This window comes from Tamandua tetradactyla, chromosome 6, assembly GCF_023851605.1.
Source record: "Tamandua tetradactyla isolate mTamTet1 chromosome 6, mTamTet1.pri, whole genome shotgun sequence".
NCBI classification, from domain to species: Eukaryota; Metazoa; Chordata; class Mammalia; order Pilosa; family Myrmecophagidae; genus Tamandua; species Tamandua tetradactyla.
Genome location: NC_135332.1, coordinates 44,726,893 through 44,754,625, shown reverse-complemented (window position 1 = coordinate 44,754,625; position 27,733 = coordinate 44,726,893). Strand labels below are relative to the sequence as shown.

At 38.2% G+C, this 27,733-nt stretch overlaps 1 protein-coding gene across 9 annotated transcripts in view; it reads left to right on the top strand.

The window, feature by feature from the left end:
• Positions 1-27,733, top strand: part of ACACA (acetyl-CoA carboxylase alpha) — a 449,622-nt gene that overhangs the window by 72,607 nt on the left and 349,282 nt on the right. For 2 of the 9 annotated variants that reach the window (XM_077165070.1, XM_077165071.1), the window contains exon 2: positions 22,643-22,740. The exons of 6 other annotated variants lie outside the window; for them this stretch is intronic. In XM_077165070.1, the coding sequence (XP_077021185.1) occupies positions 22,698-22,740 (43 nt within the window). In that variant the 5' untranslated portion in view covers positions 22,643-22,697. Of the gene's footprint in view, positions 1-22,642; positions 22,741-27,094; positions 27,191-27,733 lie in introns of all 9 variants that reach the window. One more of the 9 variants, XM_077165072.1, reaches the window with a different exon arrangement.

Here is a 27,733-nt window from a genome sequence, read left to right as displayed (position 1 = left end):
TTTTTGTGGAAAAAAAGGTATACAAATGTCAGACTGCAAACTGTCCAGGAAACCAAACACATGGCACATATTAGTTTCTGTGACCTCGGTTGGCTGGCTGTTCTGAAACAGCACCACCTTGACCTGAAAAAGTGTCAACAGTGATGAGGTACTACCCATAGCCAGAGGGAGGAGGTGATCAAAGTTCCAGTGCGCTTTTAGCCTGCCAACTTAGAACCAGATCAACTTTCAGCAGGAAGTCACCAATCTGGCGTACAGCAGTAGCCTCTGCAGGAGAAGGCAGTCCTTCACTTTGTGCCTTGTCTTTGACGGTGAATGAGTTTTCATGTCTATATCATCATATAGATATTATTTATATCGTATCATATAGTAACAATTTGAACAGTACAGACTCCATCAGCAGCTTCCATTCAGTCTCAGTAGAGAACAGGTCCTTAACCATGGACATCTACATGAGAGCCTCAGAAAGTTCGATCAGCAACTGTAATTTGTTGCCACAGCTCATGGCCTTATGATGGGTGTCTTTAATCTGCCAGTCTAGTTTTTTTCCAAGTGGCAGATCAAACAGGGTATTGGCAACAGCCCAAGAGTCAGTATACTTATGAGAAGATCTGTCAGAGAGGATTGGGCAGAACTGAGAACTGCCTTGAGTTCTGTCCACTGAGTAGAGGTGACCACATCCATTTTCAGTTTTGCATAGCTGGCATTGAGATTTATCAGCTGCTGTAGTCCAGTGGAAATAATCTTGTTTCAGTTTAGCAAAACCATCAATGAACCAGACTCAGAATTTAGGAGAGTCTGGGTGAATTAACAGCTCCATCAAGCCAGTGGCTTTGCTTCATATGGTTGAGTAAAGTTTCCCGTTGAGAGCTGCCACTTTGTCATGTAAAGCAGGATGTCTGTGGAGCCAGGCCAGCTGTGTTGTTGAATATTCCATTTTCATTTGACAGACAAAGTTGTTTTTTGGCCCCTCTCACATCATTAGTCATGGTCTCAGTTAAGCCACCCCCAAATAGGGTTGTCAGGCCAGATTTCACAGGCCTACATGGGTCAGGCATTCAGTTTCAATAAGAGCTCTTCAGGAAGCTAATAGTTGCTTTTCAAAAGGACTGTGTGCCTGGTAGCCATACCTGGGTGACAGTGACTCTAAAACCCCAAGGATATTTTCAGGTAGAGCCTTCCTGAGAGGCTTCATCAGAGGCTCTAATCATCGAAATTATCAGTCACAGAGACTTTTAGCTCAAAATAGTTATTAATGGTGGAGCCCCAAAAGTAATGAGCATGCCAGAACTTGCTGTATAGCTTCCAATCCATCCAATTTGCACCCACTTAAAGGATACCAATTTGAGGAGAGGTGTGAATATTGCCTTAGTACAACAATCACTCCTAGAATATTTTTATACCTTTTTTTTTTTTTTTAACCTTGACCTGATAATTCAAATATGTCAATGAAACCTCATAAATACTGACTGGACTGCCTGCACTGTAAAGCTATTAGCATGTCATCCCTATTCTTTTTTCAACTCCTCTAAGCTCCCCAATCCCTTCAAATTTTGTTCCTCATAACTGAGAATAGATAACATCATCTTTCAGTAAATTTTTGATAAAAGAAAGCTGCTGTCCTTCCTACTTAGCTTCCCTGACTCATTACTTCTGAGATGAGAGGTAAAAAAAATAAATGCTTTGATTTTGTGAACCTCCCTTATGGTGCACTGACAGGCTTACACAGTGAGGTTAGTGTCTGATAGTAAACTAAGGACTTAATTAGGTAGGGAATTTAAGAATTTGAAAGCAAGAAGAGCTTGAATGTGATTATAATATGTGAATATATGTGTATATATTTCTATGTATGTATGTGTGTGTATATATATATATATATATATATATATATATAATGTATATGTGTGGGGGGGGGTATTAAGGCCTGGTAATAACTCTAAATCCTTAAGTGTGCACTGTTTTTAGTAGTCCATATTACTTTATTCTAATGCTATGCAAAGTAGTTCCAGACTAAAGAGAAACTTGTATATATTCCTATTTCGATTAATAACTTGAAAGAAAATCCCTTGCAATAAAATAGCAAGTTAAATAGATATACTATGCTCATTCCAGTCCTGTAAAAGTTTCTCAGGGACTCATAGTCAGAAGTAGTTACATTCTAGGATTGCAACTGCATGAACAGCTACATAATGCTTGAAGTTCTTGCAGTAGAATTGTTTTTCTCACACTTCAGATACAAGGAACCTTTCTTTTCTTCCTTGTGGTTTTCTTACCCTCACCCCATCTTCTGTTGCCTTGGTTTTAGTAACACTATCCATGCCCATCTGACAGGAGGGGAGAGTTGCAGTGGCAGGTAGAGTAGCATGGGGACTCCCAGGGAGACAAGGGTCAGTGCACACTTAAGAGCTTCTCTAGGCTGCCCCACAACTGCCCTACACGTTTCCAATTCACCACCTTTCTGGTTGTCGGGCAGAAAATGTATTCTTTAGACAGTGGAGGCAGGCATAATGTCCTTGACCATCTGAGAGCCTCTGTTGTTCCTCTTAAGTCTTTTATTTCCTGATTTCATTAGGAAGCACTGAAATCCCTTAAACATATTTAATGTCTTTCCTACTTTCTTTGATTAATACTCTTAAATAAACTACAGGATATTTATGAATTACTCATTGACACTCTGAGGTTTCCTGATATTCTGGAAACTATAGCAAAGGCCATATTTAGATTTTTAGAAACATCGTCTTTACATTTCATGTGTTCTGAACTGCAGATCAGTTCATATCCTTGAAATTAACTTAATGAGCCTGATCATGACCTGTTTCATGAATACATTTCTTTCCAATTATAAACATAAAAGGTTCATTGTAGGACATCTGGAAAATACAGAGAAAAGCTGATTTTTTTTCTGTTTCCACACTAGCAAGTTTTAAGTCAGGATACTCAATCACTGGCTATTTAGAGTTTCAGTTAAAGTTCTTAACATAAACATGGAAAAAGTACATTACCCATTGTATTGATGTGGGTCAAAGCAATATTATGTCTCTTTTTTTTTTTCATCGGAAGGCACTGGGTATTGAACCTGGGTCTCTGGCATGGCAGCCGAGAACTCTGCCTGCTGAGCCACAGTGGCCCACCCATTTGTGGCTTTTTTTTTTTTTAATTTTTTTTTTTATTAATCAAAAAAAAGAAAAGAAATTAACACAACATTTAGAAATCATTCCATTCTACACATGCACTCAGTAATTCTTAGTATCATCACATAGATGTATGATCATCATTTCTTAGTACATTTGCATCGATTTAGGAAAAGAACTAGCAAAACAGCAGAAAAAGATATAGAATGTTAATATAGAGAAGAGAATTAAAATAATAATACTAATAAAAAAAATATATATATATAAAGGAAAAAGAAAAAAAACAAAAACAAAAGATACAAACAAACAAACAAAAAACTGTATTTCAGGTGCAGCTTCATTCAGTGTTCCAACATAGTTACATTACACTTAGGTATTATTGTGCTGTCCATTTTTGAGTTTTTGTATCTAGTCCTGTTGCACAGTCTGTATCCCTTCAGTTCCAACTACCCATTAACTTACCCTGTTTCTAACTCCTGCTGGACTCTGTTACCAATGATATATTCCAAGCTGATTCTCGAATGTCTGTTCACATCAGTGGGACCATACAGTATCTGTCCTTTAGTTCTTGGCTAGACTCACTCAGCATAATGTTCTCCAGGTCCATCCATCTAATTACATGCTTCATAAGTTTAGTCTGTCTTAAAGCTGCACAATATTCCATCGTAGGTATACGCCACAGTTCGTTTAGCCACTCGTCCGCTGATGGACATTTTGGCTGTTTCCATCTCTTTGCAACTGCAGATAATGCTGCTATAAACACTGGTGTGCAAATGTCCGTCTGTGTCTTTGCCTTTAAGTCCTTTGAGTAGATACCCAGCAATGGTATTGCTGGGTCGTAATCCATTCTGCCATTCTATGTCTTTTGATTGGGAAATTCAGTCCATTAACTTTTAGTGTTATTACTGTTTGGATAATATTTTCCTCTACCATTTTGGCTTTTGTATTATATATATCATATCTGATTTTCCTTCTTTCTACACTTTACTCCATACCTCTCTCTTCTGTCTTTTCGTATCTGACTCTAGTGCTCCCTTTAGTATTTCTTGCAGAGCTGGTCTCTTGGTCACAAATTCTCTCAGTGACTTTTTGTCTATAAATGTTTTAATTTCTCCTTCATTTTTGAAGGACAGTTTTGCTGGATATAGAAGTCTTGGTTGGCAGTTTTTCTCTTTTAGTAATTTAAATATATCATCCCACTGTCTTCTAGCTTCCATGGTTTCTGCTGAGAAATCTACACATAGTCTTATTGGGTTTCCCTTGTATGCGACAGATTGTTTTTCTCTTGCTGCTTTCAAGATCCTCTCTTTCTCTTTGACCTCTGACATTCTAACTAGTAAGTGTCTTGGAGAACGCCTATTTGGGTCTATTCTCTTTGGGGTGCGCTGCACTTCTTGGATCTGTAAATTTAGGTCTTTCATAAGAGTTGGGAAATTTTCAGTGATAATTTCTTCCATTAGTTTTTCTCCTCCTTTTCCCTTCTCTTCTCCTTCTGGGACACCCACAACACGTATATTTGTGCGCTTCATATTGTCATTCAGTTCCCTGATCCCCTGCTCAAGTTTTTCCATTCTTTTCCCTATAGTTTCTGTTTCTTTTTGGAATTCAGATGTTCCATCCTCCAGTTCACTAATTGTAGCTTCTGTCTCTTTAGATCTACCATTGTAGGTATTCATTGTTTTTTCCATTTTTTTTCTTTGTCCTTCACTCCCATAAGTTCTGTGATTTGTTTTTTCAGATTTTCTATTTCTTCTTTTTGTTCAGCCCATGTCTTCTTCATGTCCTCCCTCAATTTATTGATTTGGTTTTTGAAGAGTTTTTCCATTTCTGTTCGTATATTCAGCATTAGTTGTCTCAGCTCCTGTATCTCATTTGAACTATTGGTTTGTTCCTTTGACTGGGCCATATCTTCAATTTTCCGAGCGTCATCCATTATTTTCTGCTGGTGTCTGGGCATTTGATCAGATTTCCCTGGGTGTGGGACCCGGCTGGTTGAAAGGTTTTTCTGTAAAATCTCTGGGCTCTGTTTTTCTTTTCTTGCCCAGTAGGTGGCGCTCGTGGCGCTCGTCTGTCTGCGGGGCCCGCCAGTAAAAGATGCTGTGGCTCCTTTAACTTGCCAATCCGAATCTCGCAGTCGGCCCGGGAAACCGTGCGTGGAAGGGGGTCGCCGCGGCTTGGGGGAGTGCTGGTCCAAATTGCCCAGCTGGCCCGAGACACCAAGTGTGGCGGGAGGGCCCCGCTATCAACGTTCCCAGTCAGACCAGGGAGCCACGTGCGTGGAGGCGACCCCAGTCGCTAGCCGCCCCGGCCGGGAAAACGCGTGCCCCTCGGTTATCTCACCGCAGCGGATTCTCCCTGCCTGTTCAGTGGTTCCAGAATGGGGTACGCTGTCTTTTTGGTCTCTGTCGTGGCTCCGGGAGCTGTTTCGTATTGTTTCTGTTTCTTTAGTTGCTTTTCTGGAGGAGGAACTAAGACCTGCGCGTCTTACTAAGCCGCCATCTTCTCCGGAAGTCAAGAATAGTTTTTAAAGCACTCTTCAACAAGTATTTACAGAACAGATCCCAGAATTTGTCATGGGTTACCATACCATCATCTCAGATTTTTCCTTCTGGCTGCTCCAGAACATAGAAGGCTAGAAGGAATAAATATTTTTTTTATCATCACGTCGATTTTTCCTTTTTTTGTAAAAAATATCGTGTCTACAAAAAAGCAATAAATTTCAAAGCACAGCACAACAATTCATTGTAGAACAGATTTCAGAGTTTGGTATGGGTTACAATTCTACAATTTTAGATTTTTACTTCTAGCTGCTCTAAGATACTGGAGACTAAAAGTAATATCAGTTTAATGATTCAGCAATCATAATTTGTTTGTTAAACCGTACCTTCTCTGTATAACTCCACCATCACCTTTGATCTTTCTATCCCACTGTTTAGGGGTATTTGGGCTATGGCCATCCTATCCTTTTCATGTTGGAAGGGGCTGTCAGTAAAATGGTATAGGGAGATGGAACTCGCTGATGGCTATAGGTTTCTGGAAAGTTACCCCAGTGCATGGGACCTTTGTAGGATCTTATATAACATCCTAAGTGTTCTTTAGGATTGGCTGGAATGGTTTTGGTTGGGATTTGGCAAGTTATGATAGGTAGTAATGTCTAACTGAAGCTTATGTAAGAGCAACTGACCTCCAGAGTAGCCTTTTGACTCTATTTGAATTCTCTCAGCCACTGACACTTCATTAGTTATATGTCTTTTCCCTCTTCTGGTCAGGATGGTATTGTTGATGGTGCCAGGGCCAGACTCACCCCTGGGAGTCATCTCCCACACCACTAGGGAAACTTTCACACCTGGATGTCATGTCCCACATAGTGGGGAGGGCAATGATTTCACTGGCAGAGTTGAACTTAGAGAGAGTGAGGATTTCTGCCCTCTCTGGTTTTTGATGAAAAATCTACTCTTAATCTTATTGGGGATCACTTGTATGTGATATGTCACTTCTCTCTTGCTATTCTCTAAATCCTTTTTGTCTTTGGATTTTGACAATTTCAGTCTGACGTCTTGCTGGAAATATCTTAGATTTATCCTGCTGGTAGTTGAGATTCTTGGGCATCTTTATTTATGTTTTTAATCAGATTTTTAAAGTTTTTGGCCATTATTTACTCAAATACTTTTTTGTCCCCTTTCTCACTCTCTTGACCCTCAGATCGCTCAGGCTCTGTTTATTTTTTTTTTCATTATTTTTTCTTTCTGATCCTCACACTTCATAATTTCAATTGTCTTGTCTTTCAGTTTGCTGATCCTCCTTTCTGCCTGTTCAAATATGGTATTGAATGTGTTTAACGAGTTTTTTATTTGAATTACTGCAATTTGTAGCTCCAAAATTTTTTTGTTATTTTTTATAATTTCTATCTTTATTTTGTTCAGACAGTATTTCCTACTTTTTTCCTTTAGTTCCTTTAGTTCTTTGTGTATGGATTCTTTTAAGACAGTTGATTTAAAGTCTGACTGATCGTCCCAATGTCTGTGTATCCTCAGGACAGTTTCTTTTCTTCCTGTGATGGGTCAAACTTTCTTGTTTCTTTGTGTATTTTGTCATTTTTTTAATGAGAAGTGGACATTCTGAGTATTATACTGTTATTATTGTGGATATCTAGTCCTCATACTCTTTTGGGATTGCTACGTTTTTGCTTATGTTTTTTTGCGTGGCTGGAGCCTTTAATTTGTGATTTTTCCAAACTATTTTTGTTCCCAAATGGGGAATGAAGAGAGGAAAGAAAATAGGTATTGCCTCTTTAAGACTTCTATGCCTCTTTTCCCCAATGTGGTTTGGAATAGGAGCTGATCTCACAGCTGGCCCTTCCAGTGATCTGAAGTTGCTGATCCAAAGCAGTGATCAGCAATCAGACCACACCACCCCTCATCCTGCCCCAGATTTTGGAGGTCTAGTTCCTTATAGCCCTCAGCAAGTTGCACCAGGAGCCTGGGCTGTTCTACTGCTTTGCCATGTGATTAGGGTATGGGGAAGATAGCCACAGCAGGGAGAGTGAAATTTACCGATACTGTAATTTAACAACCTCATCTTTCACCTCCTTCCTGGGTGCTGTACAGTGTTCTACTAGACTCCAAAGTTTCACAATAGTTGATTCAGATAATTCCTGCAGTTCATTGGTTGTTTTCAGAGAGGGACGGATTCCTAGAACTTTCTACTTCACCATTCTTCCACAGTCCTCACTACTATTTGATTTTTTTTTCTTTTTTTTACACGGGCAGTCACTGGGAACCGAACCCAGGTCTCCGGCATGAAAGGCAAGAACTCTGCCACTGAGCCACCATGGCCTGCCCTGATTTTAATACCTCCTTGAAGATACAAGTATACAATTGGCAAGAGGATCTGCCCACATTAATTAATAAAAGGAAGAAGACTGTAATATTCTTCAGTCAGTGCAGAACTTTTCAGAAGTATGTTTGGTGGATAACAGTGATCTCCAGCTTTCTTTGGGCATGATGAGTTCGGACCATCTTGTCCACCGTAGAGATTGAAAAGAAAAATGAAAGATAAAGAAGGATGCAAATGAGTGCCAAAGCTAAGTGCAAAACCCCATCTATTCCCAGTACACATCATTTTGCCTTTGTTAGCCATTAATTCTAAATAAAAGGTTTTTTTTTTTTTACTTATATCAAGGAAGCATGAGCAAGGTACAGAAATGTATGAAAACTTATCATTTGTTGGAACTTACAACCCACTAGTAAAGTGTCCATCTACTCCTTGCTTGGTCTATTTGCCTTAGATGGAAAAGGCCCTATGAATGCCTGGGCACTGGGTCCCAGATATTCAGGGATTTTACTTCATTTCTTGAATAAAGCCCAAAGAATCTTGCTATATTTCGGAAAGGGTCAGAGATTTGGGTCTTTGTGGTCCAAATATTTTTTATTAATCGCATTCCACCCTTACCACACCTGGGGTCCATACCTAATCTGATTTTAGGTTTACTTTCTAAATGCTTAACTGTTATAAACATAATTACAATTTTTTTTTTTTTGTCTATGCTTTTTTCTTTCCAGCTACACTCTAAGCCTCTCGAAGGCAGGGCATTTAGCACATAGGTTTTCAGTAAAATTTTGTGGAATAGATAAATGTGTCACTATTAGTGTAGGAATTAAAAGATGTGGATTCTAATTCTCTTTCTACCTGCTGTATTGTATGACTTTGGGAAAATCAAGTAAGTGCTCTGAACCTCAATTTCAGCATCAGTAAAATGTAGTTACTTGCCCTGGCTACTTCTCAGGACTCTTGTGAGCCTCACATAAGGTAAGCATATAAAATTGCTACCTTATTTTTTTTAATTAATTCTTTTATTATTTAGAAACTATTTTGTTCATAAAAGTTTAGTCAGAGTTGCTGCTTGTATTAGTTAGGGTTCTCTAGAGAAACAGAATCAACAGGGAACACTTGCAAATATAAAATTTATGAAAGTGTCTCACGTGACCGTAGGAATGCAGAGTCCAAAATCCACAGGGCAGGCTGCGAAGCCGACGACTCCAATGGATGGCCTGGATGAACTCCACAGGAGAGGCTCACCAGCCAAAGCAGGAATGCAACCTGTCTCCTCTGAGTCCTCCTTAAAAGGCTTCCCATGATTGGATTTAGCATCACTAATTGCAGAAGACACTCCCCTTTGGCTGATTACAAATGGAATCAGCTGTGGATGTAGCTGACGTGATCATGACCTAATCCTATGAAATGTCCTCATTGCAACAGACAGGCCAGCACTTGCCCAATCAGATAAACAGGTACCACAACTTGGCCAAGTTGACACCTGTTCCTAACCATGACACTGCTATATGGTGACTTCCAGTTCTGAACTTGAGTTTTTAGTCCCTATTCAGGGCTATATTTTTTCCTCTTTAATTGGAGAAGTTGTGGGTCTACAGAACAATCATGCATAAAATACAGGGTTCCCATATACCACCCTATCATTAACAACTTGCAATAGTATGATACTTTTGTTACAATTGATGAAAGCATGGTTTTTATAGTAGTATTGTTGACCATAGCCCCTAGTTTGACCTAGAGTTCACCTTTTGTATTGTGCAATTCTGTGGATTTTTTTCAATTTTTATTCTAGTAATAAAAATACAACCTAATATTTCCCCCATTTATTTCACATATAAATATGTAATTCACTGCTTTTAGTTATGCTCACAAAATTGTGCGTCCATGACCACCGTCCTTCACCAAAACTTTCCCATCATCAAAAATAGAACTCTGTACATTTTAATTATCTCCCTATTCCCTACCCCCACCCAATTCCCTGATAATTTGTATTTTAGATTCTGACTCTATGAGTTTCTTATTGTAATTGTTTCATGTCAGTGAGATCATAAAATATTTGCTGGGTCATATGGTAATTTTACACTTAACTTTCTGATGAATTGCCAAACTGTCTTCTGCAATGGCTGCGCCATTTTATATTCCTACCACCAGAGAATAAGTGTTCCTATTTTTCCCAGTCATCTCCAACACCTGTAATTTTCTTTTTTTTTCCTATAGTAGCTGTTCTAGTGAATATGAAACAGTATCTCATTGTGGTTTTAATTTGCATTTCCCTAATGGCTAAATGATGTTGTGTATCTTTTCATGGGCTTTAATTATTTGTATATATTCTTTGGAGAACTGTCTATTCATGTCTTTTGCCCATTTTTTAATTGGATCATTTGTCTTTTTGTTGTTGAATTGAAGAATTCCTTAAAATATTCTGGATATTAAACCCTTATTGGATATGTGGTTTCCAAGTATTTTCTCCCATTATGTAAGTTGTCATTTTACTTTCAGAATAAAGTCCATTCATGTGTAAAAGTTTTTAATTTTGATGTGGTCCCATCTATTTTTTTCTTTTGTTGCTTGTGCTTTGAGTGAAAGTCTAAGAAACCATTGCCTAAAAATACTTTTCTGTTTTCTTCTATGAGTTTTATAGTTCTGACTCCTATATTTAGTACTCTGATCCATTTTGAGTTGATATTTGTATATGTATAAAGTAGGAGTCTACCTTCATTCTTTTGCAATTGCAGATCCAGTTTTCCTGGCACCATTTGTTGAAGAGACTATCTTTCCCAATTGAGTGGACTTGGCACCGTTGTCAAATATCAGTTTGTCATAAATGTGAAGGTTGATTTCTGAACTCTAAATTTGGTTCCACTGGTCTATATATCTGTCCTAGTGTCAGTACCCTGCTGTTTTGATTACTGTTTGTCTCCTACTATTAATGTAAAACCATCAGATTTTCCTTTCAAATCTGTCAGTATTTGCTTAACATATTTTGGGGCTCTGCTGTTAGGTGCATATATATTTATAATTGTTATGTCATTTCATTGAATTGAACCTTATTAGTATATAATGACTGTCTTTGTCCTTTGTAATAGTTTTTGACTTAAAGTTTATTTTCTCTGCTATCAGTATAGCTATCCCAGCTCTGTTTTAGTTAGTACTTGCATGGTATATTTTTTCCATTCTTTCACTTTTAACTTACTAATGTCCTTGTATTTAAGGTGAGTCTCTTATAAACATCATATAATTGGGACATGCTTTTTTTATCCTTCTGCCAATCTCTGCCTTTTGACTAGAGGGTTTCATCCGTTTACATTTAAATTCACTACTGATTTGGAAGATTTTCTTCTCCTATTTTGCTATTTAGATGTTGTAAGTTTTATACCTTTGTTGTCCCTCAATTCTTCCATCAGTGTCTTCTTTCATATTTATTTGAGTTTTTGTATTGTACCATATTGAGTTCCTTCTCATTTCTATTTGGATGTTTTTTCATATGTTTTCCTTTTCATTACCATGGGATTAAAATTTAACATCCTAAGTATATAACAATCATATTTGATTTGATACCAACTTGATTTCAATATTATACACATACACTGTTCTTATACCATTCTGTCCCCCCACTTTTTTCTGTGCCTGTTACAAAGTATAGCTTTGTGTATTATATGTCCAAAACATAGATTTTCATTACTTTCTATGCATTTGCATTTTAGCATCTGTAGGGAGTAAAAAGTGCAGTTAAATATAAAAAAAATTCAATACAATAGTACTGGCATTTATAATTACCCAAATGGTTACCTTTACCAGAGGGACATTCAGAGCTATTTCTTCCAATATTCAGTTGAAATTATAATGTTGATTGGAGTAAAGAACTAAAAATGAATCTTATTATAAAATCATTCTTGTATACATGCGTTCATCATCCAATTTTAGAAGAAATATGATTATAGAAAATCTTAACCTAGAGAAGAGATAAGAAATAAGTTGGTACTGGGTGCCTGAGGAAGGATTCTGACTCCATGCTTGGGTGGAAAGAGTGCTGTACTTGATTATTGATGTATGCAGTAAGCATATAATTAAAAAGTTCTAGCATGTGTACCAGGAATTTTCCATCCTGGACTAGATAATCTTAGAGACCTTTTTAATTTTAGAAGTATTAGAAATATTTTAGAGACTGAGAAAAGACACCCATTAATTTCTAGTACTTAAAGGCCAAATCCACTCTTTGTGGGAAAATTGGATTTAAAGCAGCCATGCTCAATCAGTGGTATAGTGTCTGTTTCGGATACCACAGAGTAACCTTAATCATAAACCCATCAGATAACCCAACACAGGGAAGAATGAAGTTGCTATGCAGAGTCTTTAAACTGTGTTCAAGTACAGTGGTTCCTATACTTTGCTATACAGAAAAATTACCTAGGGGCAGGGATGGATTCATATGCTGTGAGTCCTAAGGCTCTTACAATTTGAGGGAACACATTTTAAGAAAAATCATACAAGTTTTAAGAATACAAAATTGGACACAAGGTTTTGGAGTGGTAGTCTAAGTTTAAGCTTCATTAATTTAAAAAGTAAATCCACTTCTTCTTAGGAAGGTTGTTGAAAACCTTCCTAAGGAATCTTCTTAAAAATAAGATTCCTGGCCCCAATCAGGACATTCTGATTCAATATTCTTGGACCCAGAAATACATATTTTCATTAAGCATTCTATTGTGATATGATTTGACTGATGTTGGAAAAACATCAAATACCTGCCTATTTTCTGATACAACTCATGATTACTCATATTTGTTTCATAACTGAAACAGTCCTCTCTCTCCCAGCACTTATCTATTAACCCTACTTTCTTCAAACAATGTAAACCCCACAGAGAACACTTTGCTTCTGAGGCTGAAAGGCAGGCTGGAATTCAGCTGCCCAAGGTTGGTGGGTTTCCATGCTGGCTCCCTTCCTTTTTATTCTCCACAACTGCTGGTATTGGCACAATTTTCTCACTCCCACACATTGACTCTAAAGGGAAAAAATGACTGGTGTTGACTTCAGGTGGCGTATATTCATTTGCTTATTTTCCTAACATCGTGTCTGGCCATTTACAGAAAATCATCACTTCTAAGGAAAATATTAGATCCTATTGGCTCTGTTCTCCCTAGAAGATATCCAAATGCACTGGAAGAAAAGAGCTAATATTTAGTAAACACCAGTCTGTGCCAGGTGTCTTTCACTCAGAATCTCAATTAGTCTTCATAACCACCTACACGAGGCAAATATCCTGAGTCCCATTTTACAGATGAGGCAACTGAAGTTGAAAAAGCCAAGCAAATTTCCCCCAGTCACTCCTCTAGTGTGAGTAGCAGGTCTATCCAAACTCTAAAGTGTGTACTTTTCTCATTATGTCAAACTGCCTCCAGAAAAGGAGGTCTTTCTAGGTCAAGGCCAAGGTCCCAATATATAGCAAACTTACATATCATGGAACTTCAAAAATGACAAACACTATAATGGTGACTCCACCATTATACAGATGATAACAATCAGGAATTTGACCACAATTCTCCATTATTCTCTCTTTTCTGGGTTTTTATTTGTGTCTAAAAGGAGAGAGAAGAGTGGGAGAGGGAGAAAAGAGAATTTGAGAGAGGGAAGAGATTAACCCTTTGACTTGAAGGTTACCTAACTCACAAGACTAATAGGGACTCAGCCGGACTCAGGCAGAGGCTCTGGCTTAGAATCAGGAATGGAGCGTGGGGAGGGAGGGCTTCCTGAACTCTGGTTTAACCTCCTTGTAGCCTCTTCCCAATGAGGCTGCTTCCCTGGGATTTGAAATTTTCAATTATCAAATTAGGCTGCTTCTTGCACTGTTCTCAGGAGTTCTAAACTCATCTTTCACCAACAGGCCTCTCAGGGTCCCTTCTCTTCTACTCTGACAGGTTGTATGGTATTGGGGATTGAACTATCCCCTATGAAAGGCATGTTCAGGTCCCAACCCTTGGTCCTGTGGTTGTAAACCCATTTGTAAATAGGACCTTTGAAAATCTTATTAATTAAGATGTGCCCAAACTGAATTAGGGAAGACTTTAATCCAATATGGCTGAAGTCCTTACAAACAAAGATTAGACATGGAGGAAAATCCACAGAGAGTAGATAGAAGCTGAAAGTCAATGGGACCCAGAAGAGAAAGGGGAAGATGTGCATTGCCACGTGACAGAAAAGCCAAGGAACCCCGAAGAATGCCAGCCAACTAGAAGATACCAACCCCAAGAGGAAACAAGCCTTCTAGCTTCTGAAACCATGAACCAACAAATTTCCATTGTTAAGCCAACCCATTGTATGATATTTGTTTTAGCAGTGAGGAAACTGAACATGGGACTAGAAAATCACCTTTCCAGTACTCTTCTTGACTTTCCTGGGACGTAAGGAAGAACAAGATGAATTTGCATTGCTTCTGGGTCATAAGCAGATCTGAGGGCAAATGGCTCATATACATCTTGTTATCACTAATTTCATATTTGATTTTTCCTTGGTAGGAACTGGAATGTAACCCAAACTGGAAGCTTACAAAATCTGATTCCTAGCCAATTTAGGAGTGGCTATTTCTAAGGAAACAGAACAGATGAAAACATGTACTTGCCCTTGGTTATTGTCATTCCTGTTATGATTGCTTAGTATTCATATGTTTTCTATCTATTCATGTGTGATGTCAGAATTACCTACCACATGAAAAAAAATTTTTTTCTGTACTCAAATCTGGCTACAGGGTGAGCTCACTTGCATGGAGATAAAAGATCATTGATGGAGTCATATTCTAAAACAATTCCATCCTGACCAAAAGGGGGAAAAGAAGTGTAATTAGTAAAGTATCAGTGGGGCCATGGTGGCTCAGCAGGTAAGAATGCTTGCCTGCCATGCCCGAGGACCCGGGTTCGATTCCCGGTGCCTGCCCATGTAAAAAAAGAAAAAAAAAAAGGGTGGGCCACGGTGGCTCAGCAGGTAAGAGTGCTTGCCTGCCATGCCCGAGGACCCGGGTTCGATTCCCGGTGCCTGCCCATGTAAAAAAAATAATAATAATAAAGTATCAGTGGCAGAGAGAGTTCAAATATAGTCATGAGGCTACTCTGGAGGTTGCCCTTACACAAGCTTCAGGTAGACATTGCTGCCTATCATAATCTGCCCACCCCCAACCAGGACCATTCCAGCCAATCCTAAAGAACACTTAGGGCAATATATAGGATTCCACAAGGGTTCCATGCACTAGAGTAACTTTCCAGAAACCTACACCTTCCAGATGGGTCCCTGGTCCAGATAAGTCCTGAAATCTAGCCCAGTCTCTCCAGAACATCAGAGAGTTCCATCTCCCTACCCCATATTAGTGACAGACCCTCTCAATATAAAAAATTTAGACTTGCCATAGCCCAAACACCCCTAAAGAGAGGGATGGAAAGCTCAAAAGTGATGGTGGAGTTATACATAGAAGATAGGATTTAACGAATGAATATGAATGCCGAATCATTAAATTGATAACTCTTTTAGTCTCCAGTATTTTAGAGCAGCTAGAAGTAAGAAGCTAAAATTGTGAAATTGTAACCCATGTCAAAGTCCAAAATACATTGTACAACTACTGTGGTGCTGTGCTTTGAAATTTATAGTTTTTTAATATATGTTATTTTCCACAAAAAAAGAAGGAAAAAAGTCAGTTGTGATGATAAAAAAAATATTTAAGCCCTCTAGCCTCCTATATTCTGGAGCAGCTAGGAGGAAAAGTGTGAGAGGATCATATGGTAGCCAATGACAAACTCTGTCCTGTAACCACTTGTTGAAGAGTGCTTTGAAAACTATTGCTTTTTTATTTCTTTGCTTTGTATATATGTTATACTATACAATAAAAAACATTAAAATTCTAAAAAAAAAAAAAAAATACTAACCTGAGCAAAATATCAGGTCTTAAGCCCTGTTCTAGGTTGCTAGCTGCCGGAATGCAACACACCAGATACGGATTGGCTTTTAATAAATGGGAATTTATTTTGTTGGTTCTTCAGAGGAAAGGCAGTTAACTTTCCACTGAGGTTCTTTCTTACGTGGAAAGCACAGGATGGTCTCTGCTGGTCTTCTCTCCAGGCCCCTGGGTTCCAACAACTTTCCCCGGGGTGACTTCTGTCTGCATCTCCAAAGGCCTGGGCTGAGCTGCAAGTGCTGAGATGAGGAATGCCAAGCTGCTAGGCTGTGCTATATTGCGTTCTCTCATTTAAGCACCAGCCAATTAAGTCAAATGTCACTCATTGCAGCAGACACGCCTCCTAGCCGACTGCAGATGTAATTAGCAACAGATGAGATTCACCTACCATTGGCTCATGTCCACAGCAACAGAATTAGATGCCTTCACCTGGCCAAGTTGACAACTAATCTAACTACCACAAGCCCCTTTACTGATTATGGTAGAGAACCAATGTCTTCATGCCATATGGAACACATTTGTTCTGAAATCATATACTGCCTTATGCATTTCTCTTCCATTTGTAGAATCCTAAATATCCCACTGGCCACCACCAGATATCTTCTCCTATACATAAGAACCAATAAACTTACTTCTACTTCAAAAAAAAAAAAAATTCTGGGATCTTCTTTGTAAAGAATCTGATTTGTAAAGAATCCCATAAGAAATGGAATGATTTTCAAGTGTAAGCTCTGTATAAATTCTCAACCTCCAGGAAAATCCTAGGAGACTCCAGACTAATGCTAGAATTAAAAATGTTTCTTTTGTCCGGAGAAGATGGCGGCTTAGTAAGACGCGCGGGTCTTAGTTCCTCCTCCAGAACAGCAACTAAAGAAACAGAAACAATACGAAACAGCTCCCGGAGCCACGACAGAGACCAAAAAGACAGCGTACCCCATTCTGGAACGGCTGAACAGGCAGGGAGAATCCGCTGCGGTGAGATACCCGAGGGGCGCGCGTTTTCCCGGTCAGGGCGGCTGGCGACTGGGGTCCCCTCCACGCACGTGGCTCCCCGGTCTGACTGGAAACGTTGGATAGCGGGGCCCTCCCGCCACGCTTGGCGTCTCGGACCAGCTGGCAATTTGGACCGGCACTCCCCCAAGCCACGGTGGCCGGTGACCCCCCCTCCACGTGTGGTTTCCCGGGCTGACTGCGAGATTTGGATTGGCAAGTTAAAGGAGCCACAGCACCTTTTACTGGTGGGACCCGCAGACAGATGAGCGCCATGAGCACCACCTACTGGGCAGGAAAAGAAAAACAGAGCCCAGATATTTCACAGAAAAACCTTTCAACCAGCCGGGTCCCACACCCAGGGAAATCTGATCAAATGCCCAGACACCAGCAGAAAATAATGGATGACGCTCGGAAAATTGAAGATATGGCCCAGTCAAAGGAACAAACCAATAGTTCAAATGAGATACAGGAGCTGAGACAACTAATGCTGAATATACGAACAGAAATGGAAAAACTCTTCAAAAACCAAATCAATAAATTGAGGGAGGACATGAAGAAGACATGGGCTGAACAAAAAGAAGAAATAGAAAATCTGAAAAAACAAATCACAGAACTTATGGGAGTGAAGGACAAAGAAAAAAAAATGGAAAAAACAATGAATACCTACAATGGTAGATCTAAAGAGACAGAAGCTACAATTAGTGAACTGGAGGATGGAACATCTGAATTCCAAAAAGAAACAGAAACTATAGGGAAAAGAATGGAAAAACTTGAGCAGGGGATCAGGGAACTGAATGACAATATGAAGCGCACAAATATACGTGTTGTGGGTGTCCCAGAAGGAGAAGAGAAGGGAAAAGGAGGAGAAAAACTAATGGAAGAAATTATCACTGAAAATTTCCCAACTCTTATGAAAGACCTAAATTTACAGATCCAAGAAGTGCAGCGCACCCCAAAGAGAATAGACCCAAATAGGCGTTCTCCAAGACACTTACTAGTTAGAATGTCAGAGGTCAAAGAGAAAGAGAGGATCTTGAAAGCAGCAAGAGAAAAACAATCTGTCACATACAAGGGAAACCCAATAAGACTATGTGTAGATTTCTCAGCAGAAACCATGGAAGCTAGAAGACAGTGGGATGATATATTTAAATTACTGAAAGAGAAAAACTGCCAACCAAGACTTCTATATCCAGCAAAACTGTCCTTCAAAAATGAAGGAGAAATTAAAACATTTATAGACAAAAAGTCACTGAGAGAATTTGTGACCAAGAGACCAGCTCTGCAAGAAATACTAAAGGGAGCACTAGAGTCAGATACGAAAAGACAGAAGAGAGAGGTATGGAGTAAAGTGTAGAAAGAAGGAAAATCAGATATGATATATATAATACAAAAGCCAAAATGGTAGAGGAAAATATTATCCAAACAGTAATAACACTAAAAGTTAATGGACTGAATTTCCCAATCAAGACATAGACTGGCAGAATGGATTACGACCCTGCAATACCACTGCTAGGTATCTACTCAAAGGACTTTGAGTGGACACAGATGGACATTTGCACACCAGTGTTTATAGCAGCATTATCTACAATTGCAAAGAGATGGAAACAGCCAAAATGTCCATCAACAGACGAGTGGCTAAACAAACTGTGGTGTATACCTACGATGGAATATTATGCAGCTTTAAGACAGACTAAACTTATGAAGCATGTAATAACATGGATGGACCTAGAGAACATTATGCTGAGTGAGTCCAGCCAAAAACTAAAGGACAGATACTGTATGGTCCCACTAATGTGAACAGACATTCGAGAATCAGCTTGGAATATATCATTGGTAACAGAGACCAGCAGGAGTTAGAAACAGGGTAAGATAATGGGTAATTGGAGCTGAAGGGATACAGACTGTGCAACAGGACCTGATACAAAAACTCAAAAATGGACAGCACAATAATACCTAAGTGTAATGTAACTATGTTGGAACACTGAATGAAGCTGCACCTGAAATATAGTTTTTTGTTTGTTTGTTTGTTTGTATCTTTTGTTTTTGTTTTTTTCTTTTTCCTTTTTTTATATATATATTTTTAGTAGTATTAATATTTTAATTCTCTTCTCTATATTAACATTCTATATCTTTTTCTGCTGTTTTGCTAGTTCTTTTCCTAAATCGATGCAAATGTACTAAGAAATGATGATCATACATCTATGTGATGATACTAAGAATTACTGAGTGCATGTGTAGAATGGAATGATTTCTAAATGTTGTGTTAATTTCTTTTCTTTTTCTGATTAATAAAAAAAATTAAAAAAAAATGTTTCCTTTTCTTTCCATTCTTGTCTCACCTTTATTTTTTTTTTTTTTTTTTTTTTTTTTTTTTTTTTAAAGGAAAGACAGAGAGAAGGAAGGAAGGATAGAAGGAAGGAAGGAAGGAAGAAAGGGAAACATTTTTAAACATTTTCTTGTTTTATTGTATTCTGTTTCTCCGTTTTTGTTACATGGGCTGGGGCCGGGAATCGAACCGAGGTCCTCCGGCATAGCAGGCAAGCACTTTGCCCGCTGAGCCACCGCGGCCCGCCCTCACCTTTATTTTTATTTTTTTGGCATGGGCAGGCTCTGGGAATCAAACCCGGGTCTCTGGCATGGCAGGCAAAAATTCTGCCACTGAGCCACTGTCGCACCTCCCACCCCTATTTATTTTGTATTTTGTTGTTTCAAAGGCCCAGAAAAATCAGGGATACTTGTAGTTCTCTCTCCTTCTTTATTCCCAGGAGTTGTGGAGCTGGGAAAAGGTTCTGATGAAGCCCCTGTCACAGGATGAACCTTACATTGGAAGATCCCTGGTAAAGAAAAAGCTATAAAACAAGAAAGAAACAATGAAATACCAACTCAGGAAATCTTATCCTGCATCAAAATCCTAGCTCTACCCAGCTGAGTAAAGTTCTGATTTGTCTGGCACTATTGACCTGTCCATTAGTTTAGGGTGTAGGCATAAAGTTATGCCAAGAATGAATGAGGACAGAGGTACTAATAAGAGATACAGATTAAATCCCCATGGGTCCTTTGACTAAAATAGGATCAGAGTGAACAATCAGACCACACCTTGTTTGGCTATCATTTGAAGGCCATAATAATAATAAAGGTGGAGGGTGTAATACTGTTAAAAGTTTCCTTCTTTAATGGAAGTGGCTCCAAAGTCCATGGGAAAACATGAAATATTATAACTTGCCTTAGTGACTACTGTGATTGTCTAGTGGATTTGTTCTAGTTTGCTAGCTGCCAGAATGCAATATACCAGAAATGGAATGGCTCTTAAAAAGGGGAGTTTAATAAGTTGCTAATTTACAGTTCTAAGGCTGAGAAAATGTCCCAATTAACACGTCTCTAGAAATGTCCAATCGCAGGCATCCAGGGAAAGATACCTCCATTCAAGAAGGCCAATGAAGTTCAGGGTTTCTCTCTCAAGTGAGAAGGCACATGGTGAACACAGTTAGAGTTTCTCTGTCATCTGGAAAGGCACATGGTGTACATGGTCAGGGTTCCTCTCTTATTTGGAAGGGCATGTGGCAATCATGGCATCATCTGCTACCTTTTTCTTTTGGCTTCCTGTTTTATGAAGCTCCCTGGGAGGCATTTTCCTTCTTCATCTCCAAAGTGCTGGCTGGTAGACTCTCTGCTTCATGGTGCTGCCAGCATTCTCTGCTCTCTTTGAATCTCCTTCATTCTCCAAAATGCTTCCTCTTTTATAAGACTCCAGAAACTTATCAAGACCCACCCAAATGGAGACATGTCATCACCTAATCCAGTTTGATTAAATCACATCTCCAGGGAGATGATCTGATTACAGTTTCAAACATACAGTATTGGATAGGGATTATTCTGCCTTTATGAAATGGGATTTAGATTAAAATATGGCTTTTCTAGGGGACATACATCCTTTCAAACCAGCACAGGATTTTAACTCAGCTACTTTGAGAGGGGATTGGGGAAAGCAGCAGGTGATTCATAAACTCCTAAATGTCATTCATTCATCACGTATCTTGAAATGAATATTATGTGTCAAGCACTGCTTCAGGTACTTTAGATGTATCAGTAGGATACATTCTGTCAAGGGAGCAAGCTAGGGGAAGGGAGGGTAGAGCACATGGTCAGAGGAAGCTGACAAGAGTAAGCATAATAGATACATTTTACAGTATGTTTGAAGGGATTAGTGCTATAAAAATATTAAAAATAGATCAGGGACTACACAGCCTTTACAGTGTGACCGTGTGATTGTGAAAAAATCTGTGTACTGATGTTCCCTTTATCCAGGGTATGGACAGATGCATGAAAAAAAAATTAAGGACAAAAAATAAATAAATAAATAAAGGGGGATGGCGGTATTAGTTTGCAAGCTACCGGAATGTGATATAGCAGAACTGAAACGGATCTTAAAAAGGGAAATTTAATCAGTTACAAGTTTACAGTTCTAAGTCTATAAATTTGTCTAAATTAAGGCATCTAGGGAAAGATACCTCAATTCAAGAAAGGCCAATAAGTCTGAAAAGGCTTTGTCAGCTGTAAAGTCATGTGGCTGGTATCTGCTGGCCCTGTACTCCTGGGCTCTGATGCCTTCAGCCTCTGTTACTGTGGGGGTTCCTCACTTTGCTTCTGTGGCTTTCATCTCTTGGCTTCCCTTGGCTCTCTCCAGGTTCTGGCTTGCTTAACATGGCAATGCCTGCTGGGCTCCAAGCATCTCCAGACATCCATGTCTCTGTTCTCCACATGTCTGTATCTGTGTCAAATCTGCTGTGAAGTTTCTCTTGGCTCTGAGCCTTCTGTTTTTTTCTGTCATTTCTGACACTCTTCAAAATGTTTCCTCTTTTAAAGGATTCCAGTATTCTAATCAAGATCTTCCTGGAATGGATGGAGTCGTATCTCCATCTAATCAAAGGTCACAGCCACAATTGTGTCATATCTTTGTGGAGATAATTTAGTCAGAGTTTCTGCCCTATAACATTGAATAGAATTAAAAGAAACAGCTGTTCCCACATGATTGGATCAGAATTAAAACATGGCTTTTCTAGGGTACATAATACTCTTAAACTGGCACAAGGGGAATGGGTAAAAAAAGTTGGATAGCTTGAAATACTAGTGGTCAATGAGAAGGAGGAGTAAGGGGTATGGGGATGTATGAGGTTTTTCTTTTTATTTCCTTTTCTTGAGTGATGTGAATGTTCTAAAAATAATCATGCTGATGAATACGCAACTATGTGATTGTATACTTTGGATAGACTGTATGGTGTGTGAAGATATCTCAAAAAAATATTTTTTTAAATGTAAAAAAGTAGATCAGGGTAAGTGAAGACTGTGGGGGTCAGGGTGGGCAATGGTTGGGCAATCTGCAGTATAGTGTAGACCTCTTTGAGAAGAAGAGAACTGAGCCAAGACTTGAAGGAAGTAAGGGAGTTAGCCAAACGGATCGTGGGGGAAGATCTGATCTAGGTAAAGGAACAGATAGAGAAAATGGACCCCAAACTGAGTGTGTCTGACATGTGAGGAATTTTAGAGGAATAGCAAGGGTCCATTGAGGCTGGGGCAGAATGAGCAAAGGGGTACAGTAGTAGGAGTTGAGGGTTTAGAGGAAGTACACAAATATCACATAGGGTCTTGTAGGCCAGTTGAAGGACTTGGGTTTTTATTCTGATTGAAATGGGAGTGGGGATTGTTGCAAGGTTTTGAGCAAAGAGTGACAGGATGACTTATGTTTTCAAAGGCCCACTCTGACTGTTGTGTTGGGAACCTGTTAGGAGACTGTTGCAGAAATCCAAATGAGAGATGAAATGATGGTGACGCGAACCAGCAATGAAAGTGGTGAGCAGCTGATGGATTCCAGTTGTAGCTGGAACTAACCTTGATTGCTTCCAAAAAATGACCTAATCCAATTCAGATACTGTTTCCTGTTACATTTTTAATGGCCTTAAATCATTGTTTATTAAATTAACGGTGTTTAAGTTCTACTTGACTTTTATCAACTATTCTTCCATGTCTTGATTCAAGTCCATGTGAAAATGATAGTTCATTTCTTCAAATGCCAGTGGCCATGGTTTAAGGTACTATATATGAAATTACAAGGGAAAAAGTACTCTGTGATTTCAGTTAGTCAGAATGACATTGTTGGCAAAGATAGACAGAGACAGACATACAGTCATCAAGTTCAAAAGGAAAAACAAGGAAATTATGCTAAGTATTTTCAGCATAGCGTCAATCAGTTCTCTAAAATGATGTTTTAGGAGACAGGTGAGATGAAGATAAATCATACTTTGGACAAGTCACAAAAGTTCTCTGAATTTTGCTTTCCTTATCTGTAATATGGTTATAATATAATATTTGACTTAACTGTTTCACAGGTGTGTTGTGAAGATCAGAAAAACACTGTAGACTGAGTGATATTATGATTGAGAACAGAGGAAAATCTAGAAATCTTATCTCTAAGTATAAGAGCTATGCCCTCCAGCCACTGGGATAATAGTACTTCAGTGTGGCATGTCTCCCCTCCTCTTGGGAGCTAGTGTTTCAAAGTCAACCTAACAGGCTTCCTCTGTCAGTGTATTTTCAGTGCTGCTGAGTTAATGTCCATCCATGTTGGCAGCTCATCTCTCTTAGGTTTCATCTGTTAGGTAACTGAGCTTTAAGATGGAGCACATTTTTAAGTGCAAATATTTCATTCCCATTGGTGATGGAATTGTAGTATGAGTTTTCTTTGGCTAAGAATATTTGAACAAGAATGTCCCACTTTGAGGAAAAATACAAAAGTCCAACTTTATGAAATGGAAAACTTAGGAGATGATTATTTGCAGTCCCAAAGGATGCTCTGTTTTACAAAATAGTTTACTTTAAATAAGGAACATTGAGTACCTTATATTTAAATAGAAATCTCCCTTAGAGATCATTCTGTAATAATACTAGCGGGTTGAAGAGCAATTTAAGAGGCCTGCATATTGCTCTCGGGTTTGTGTTACAAAATACAACCCTGAGATTTACATATCTAGAAATTAAGCCAGCCAGTCAAATCTCTAATTTATGGTTCTAGAAATTGAGCACTGGAGAAAGTAATTATCTTTGTCAAAAGTGATAATTAATATTAGAATAAGAGCTAGTTTGATGTTATTTCTCCTATTCCACCCAGTTTCACATGGGATAATAAGACCCTTAGGAATTGATCCACACTAATCAAAATCTGAAGATTCTAATTCATAAAGTAATTAACTTTTTTTTAATTTACAAAGGGGAATATATCTATCCAAGGGATCAGATAGGACATTTTATCTTCTAGGTACCCTGCTCAAGTATATAGGTTCCTGTAAAATATAATGCATAGTTGGAACATTTCTTGATTAATATAGAATATGAGAAATAGAAACCAAATTGTATAAACTATATAGTGATTGATGACCCAATGAATCATCTTTCTCCACAAGAAGGAGATTTTCAGGATATTTGTAATAAAGGATCTTTTCCTTGGCCGGATACCATAAACAGTAACAAATAGTCTCCCTCTTAGCTTTTTCTACACTTTATATTGACCCATATTTTCTAATGACCATTTGTATGCCATGCATTCTATTGTTACAGTTTCAAATTTCTGTTTTACTCTAAGAACGTTTTACTTTATTTTTTTCATTAATAAAACAACATAAAAACATACAAACATTCCTAACATACAGGCATTCCATACATGTTATGTAATCAGTGGCTCACAGTATCATCACAGAGTTGTGAATTCATCACCATGATCATTTTTTTGAACATTTGCATCATTCTAGAAAAAGAAAGAAAAAAGAAAAAACTCATACATACCATATCCTTCATTTTCATTGACCACTAGTATTTCCATCTACCCAATTTATTTTAACCTTTGTTCTCCCATTACTTGTTTATTTTTTATCCATATTTTTACTCATCTGTTCATACCCTACTTAAAAGGAGCATCAGACACAGGTTTTCACAATCACAGTATCACACTGTAAAAGCTGTATCAGTATACAATCATCTCCAAGAAACAAGGCTACTGGAACATAGTCTACAGTTCATGTAGTTCTTCCCTCAGCCACTTCAATACACCATAAACTAAAAAGGGGATATCTATATAATACGTAAGAATAACCTCCAGGATAACCTCTTGATTCTGTTTGAAATCTCTCAGCCTCTGAAATTTTATTTTGTCTCATTTCTCTCTTCCCCCTTTTGGTCAAGAAGTTTTTCTCAATCCCTTGATGCCAGGTCCCATCTCATCCCAGGATTTCTGTCCCATATTGCCAGGTAGGTTTACACCCTTGGGAGTCATGTCCCACATAGTCTAAGAACATTTAAAAAATTGTCTTCGTATTATCTCTGAAACATCCTCCTATTTCCTATGCAGACTTATCTCATCTGTAGCCTGATAACTTCAGAGGGCATTTCTTTTATGACCTTGTAAATTTGACCATTTACCTAATTTTTATTACTCTATTGGAGTCTGTCACATCATCACATTTGTAGTTTAAATTCAGAACCAGGAGTTTCAAATTTATAAATGGGGTTATGTTTCAAATGTTTGTTCATAAGTTGATTGTTTGAAATTCATTGTTTCATAGAACTGTATGTTGAAAGATGATTAAGTCCCCAAACTAACCCATGAACATCCAGTTAATCTCTCTGCATGGTTCAGCCAGTACAGGTTACTAGCTTAAATTCTGAATCTGGGAGACAACCACCATGTCATGAAGGAAGGAGAAAGAAACTCTCTTCCTCCTCCCCTGGATTCTTGGTTAACTCAAGTCACACTTTTAAATTAGGTCAGATTGATCTTTGGCATCTTTCCTCCCTTCCCCTTTCACCCTCCAGGTTTCCTTGTCCAAAATTTCTAAGTGCTAGTGTCCTAATTACCCCTAGTCTCACAATACATAGCATAGATCCATCCCGCAGACTCCAAACTGACTTAAAACCCACTATTCCCCATCACAACTGCCATTGACTCATATTGAGAAGAAAACATTCTGATTGAATTAATTTGCCTTAATATTGAGTAACTGAAAGCCCCAAACTGTTTCCAGAAGCTTTTGCATTTTTAAGAGATTTTTTTTCTTAAACATAAATTACCATGGGTGGAATTTTAGAAAGTATAATAAAGTAAGTGAAAACATTTAGGTAATGTAAAGATATATAATTTACTGTATATCTGGGCCACATCCTGAAGGCCTATCCACTTATTTCCCAATCTCTAGTCCCCTAAACTGTAGTTTTAAAAGTTTTTTTTTTCCATTATTCTGCTTGTGAACCACCAGTTTCTCTAGAATTGCCAGGTTTTTACAGCGATGAAGCAGTAGTGTTTAGGGGATTGCCTGAATATAAAAGGGAAATGCCAATATCAACTTTGTTGATCACAGACTGCCTGACAGAGAGAAAGAAACAGGGTGGACACATGAAAACTTAAGATCAAGAAACACTGTCTGTGAATCATTGATAGTATACTTTTAATGATTATAGGGTAAATGAAGATATTTCAGTAAAATTACATTTTAAAAAAAAGGAGAAGCTAAGCTTACTTATAATTATACCTAAAAGTCACCCCCTGAGAATCTCTTTTGTTGCTCAGATATGGCCTCTCTCTCTAAGCCAACTTGGCAGGTGAACTCACTACCCTCCGCCCTATGTGGGACATGACTCCCAGGGGTATAAATCTCCCTGGAAACATGGGACATGATTCCCAGGGATGAGCCTGGATCCAGCGTTAATGGGATTGAGAAAGCCTTCTTGACCAACAGAGGGAAACAAAGCCTTCTTGACCAAAAGAATGTAACAAAAAAAAGTTTCCCTGGCTAAGAGATTTCAAAAAGAGTCAAAAGGTCATTCTGGAGTTTATTCTTATGCATTATATAGATATCCCTTTTTAGTTTTTAGTGTATTAGAATAGCTAGAAGGAAATATATGAAACTGTTAAACTGTAATCTAGTCGCTTTGCTTCTTAAAGATAATTATACAGCTATCTATATAGCTTTTAGCTTTTACAGTGTGACCATGTGATTGTAAAAACCTTGTGACTGACATTCCTTTTATCTGGTATATGGACAGAGGAGTTAAAAAAAAAAAAACAAGTAAATAAATAATAGGGGGGGGGTAGGGGATATGGGATGTTTTGGGTGTTTTTTTTAATTTTAATTTTTATTCTTATTTTTATTTTTTTCAGAGTAATGAAAATGCTCAAAAATTGATTGTGATGATGATAACGCAACTATGTGATGATACTGTGAACCATTGATTGTACACTTTAGATGATTATATGGTATGTAAATACATCTCAATAAAATTGCATTTAAAAAAAAGAACCACTGTCCAGAGGCTATGGGGAAACAGGCTTCTCACACAGTGTCAGTGGGAATACAAAATGAAACAAGCCCTATGGAGGGTGATTTAATACCTGCCTCTTGGAACTTATCCTATTGGTAAATTATAGATACACAAAGAAGAATGTATAAGTTCATTGCCTGAAGCATGATATGCATTTGCAAAAGATTAGAAGCAACCAAACTGTCCGTTAGTAGGGGACTAGGAAAACAAATTATAGTTCAGTCATACATATAGAATACTTGATAACAATTTTAAAAAATGAGACAAATGTATATATATTGATATGGAAGCAGTCTATGAGGTACATTATTAAGTGGAAAAAAGCAAGGTACAAAACAGTGTATAGGGTGTGCTACCATTTATATTTTAAAAATATATACATCTATACATGCTTAGATTGTCTCTGGAAGGAAATACAATGAGTTGGTAATAGTGGTTGCCTCAGAGGTAGAGAACTGGAGGATTGAAAGATAGGAGT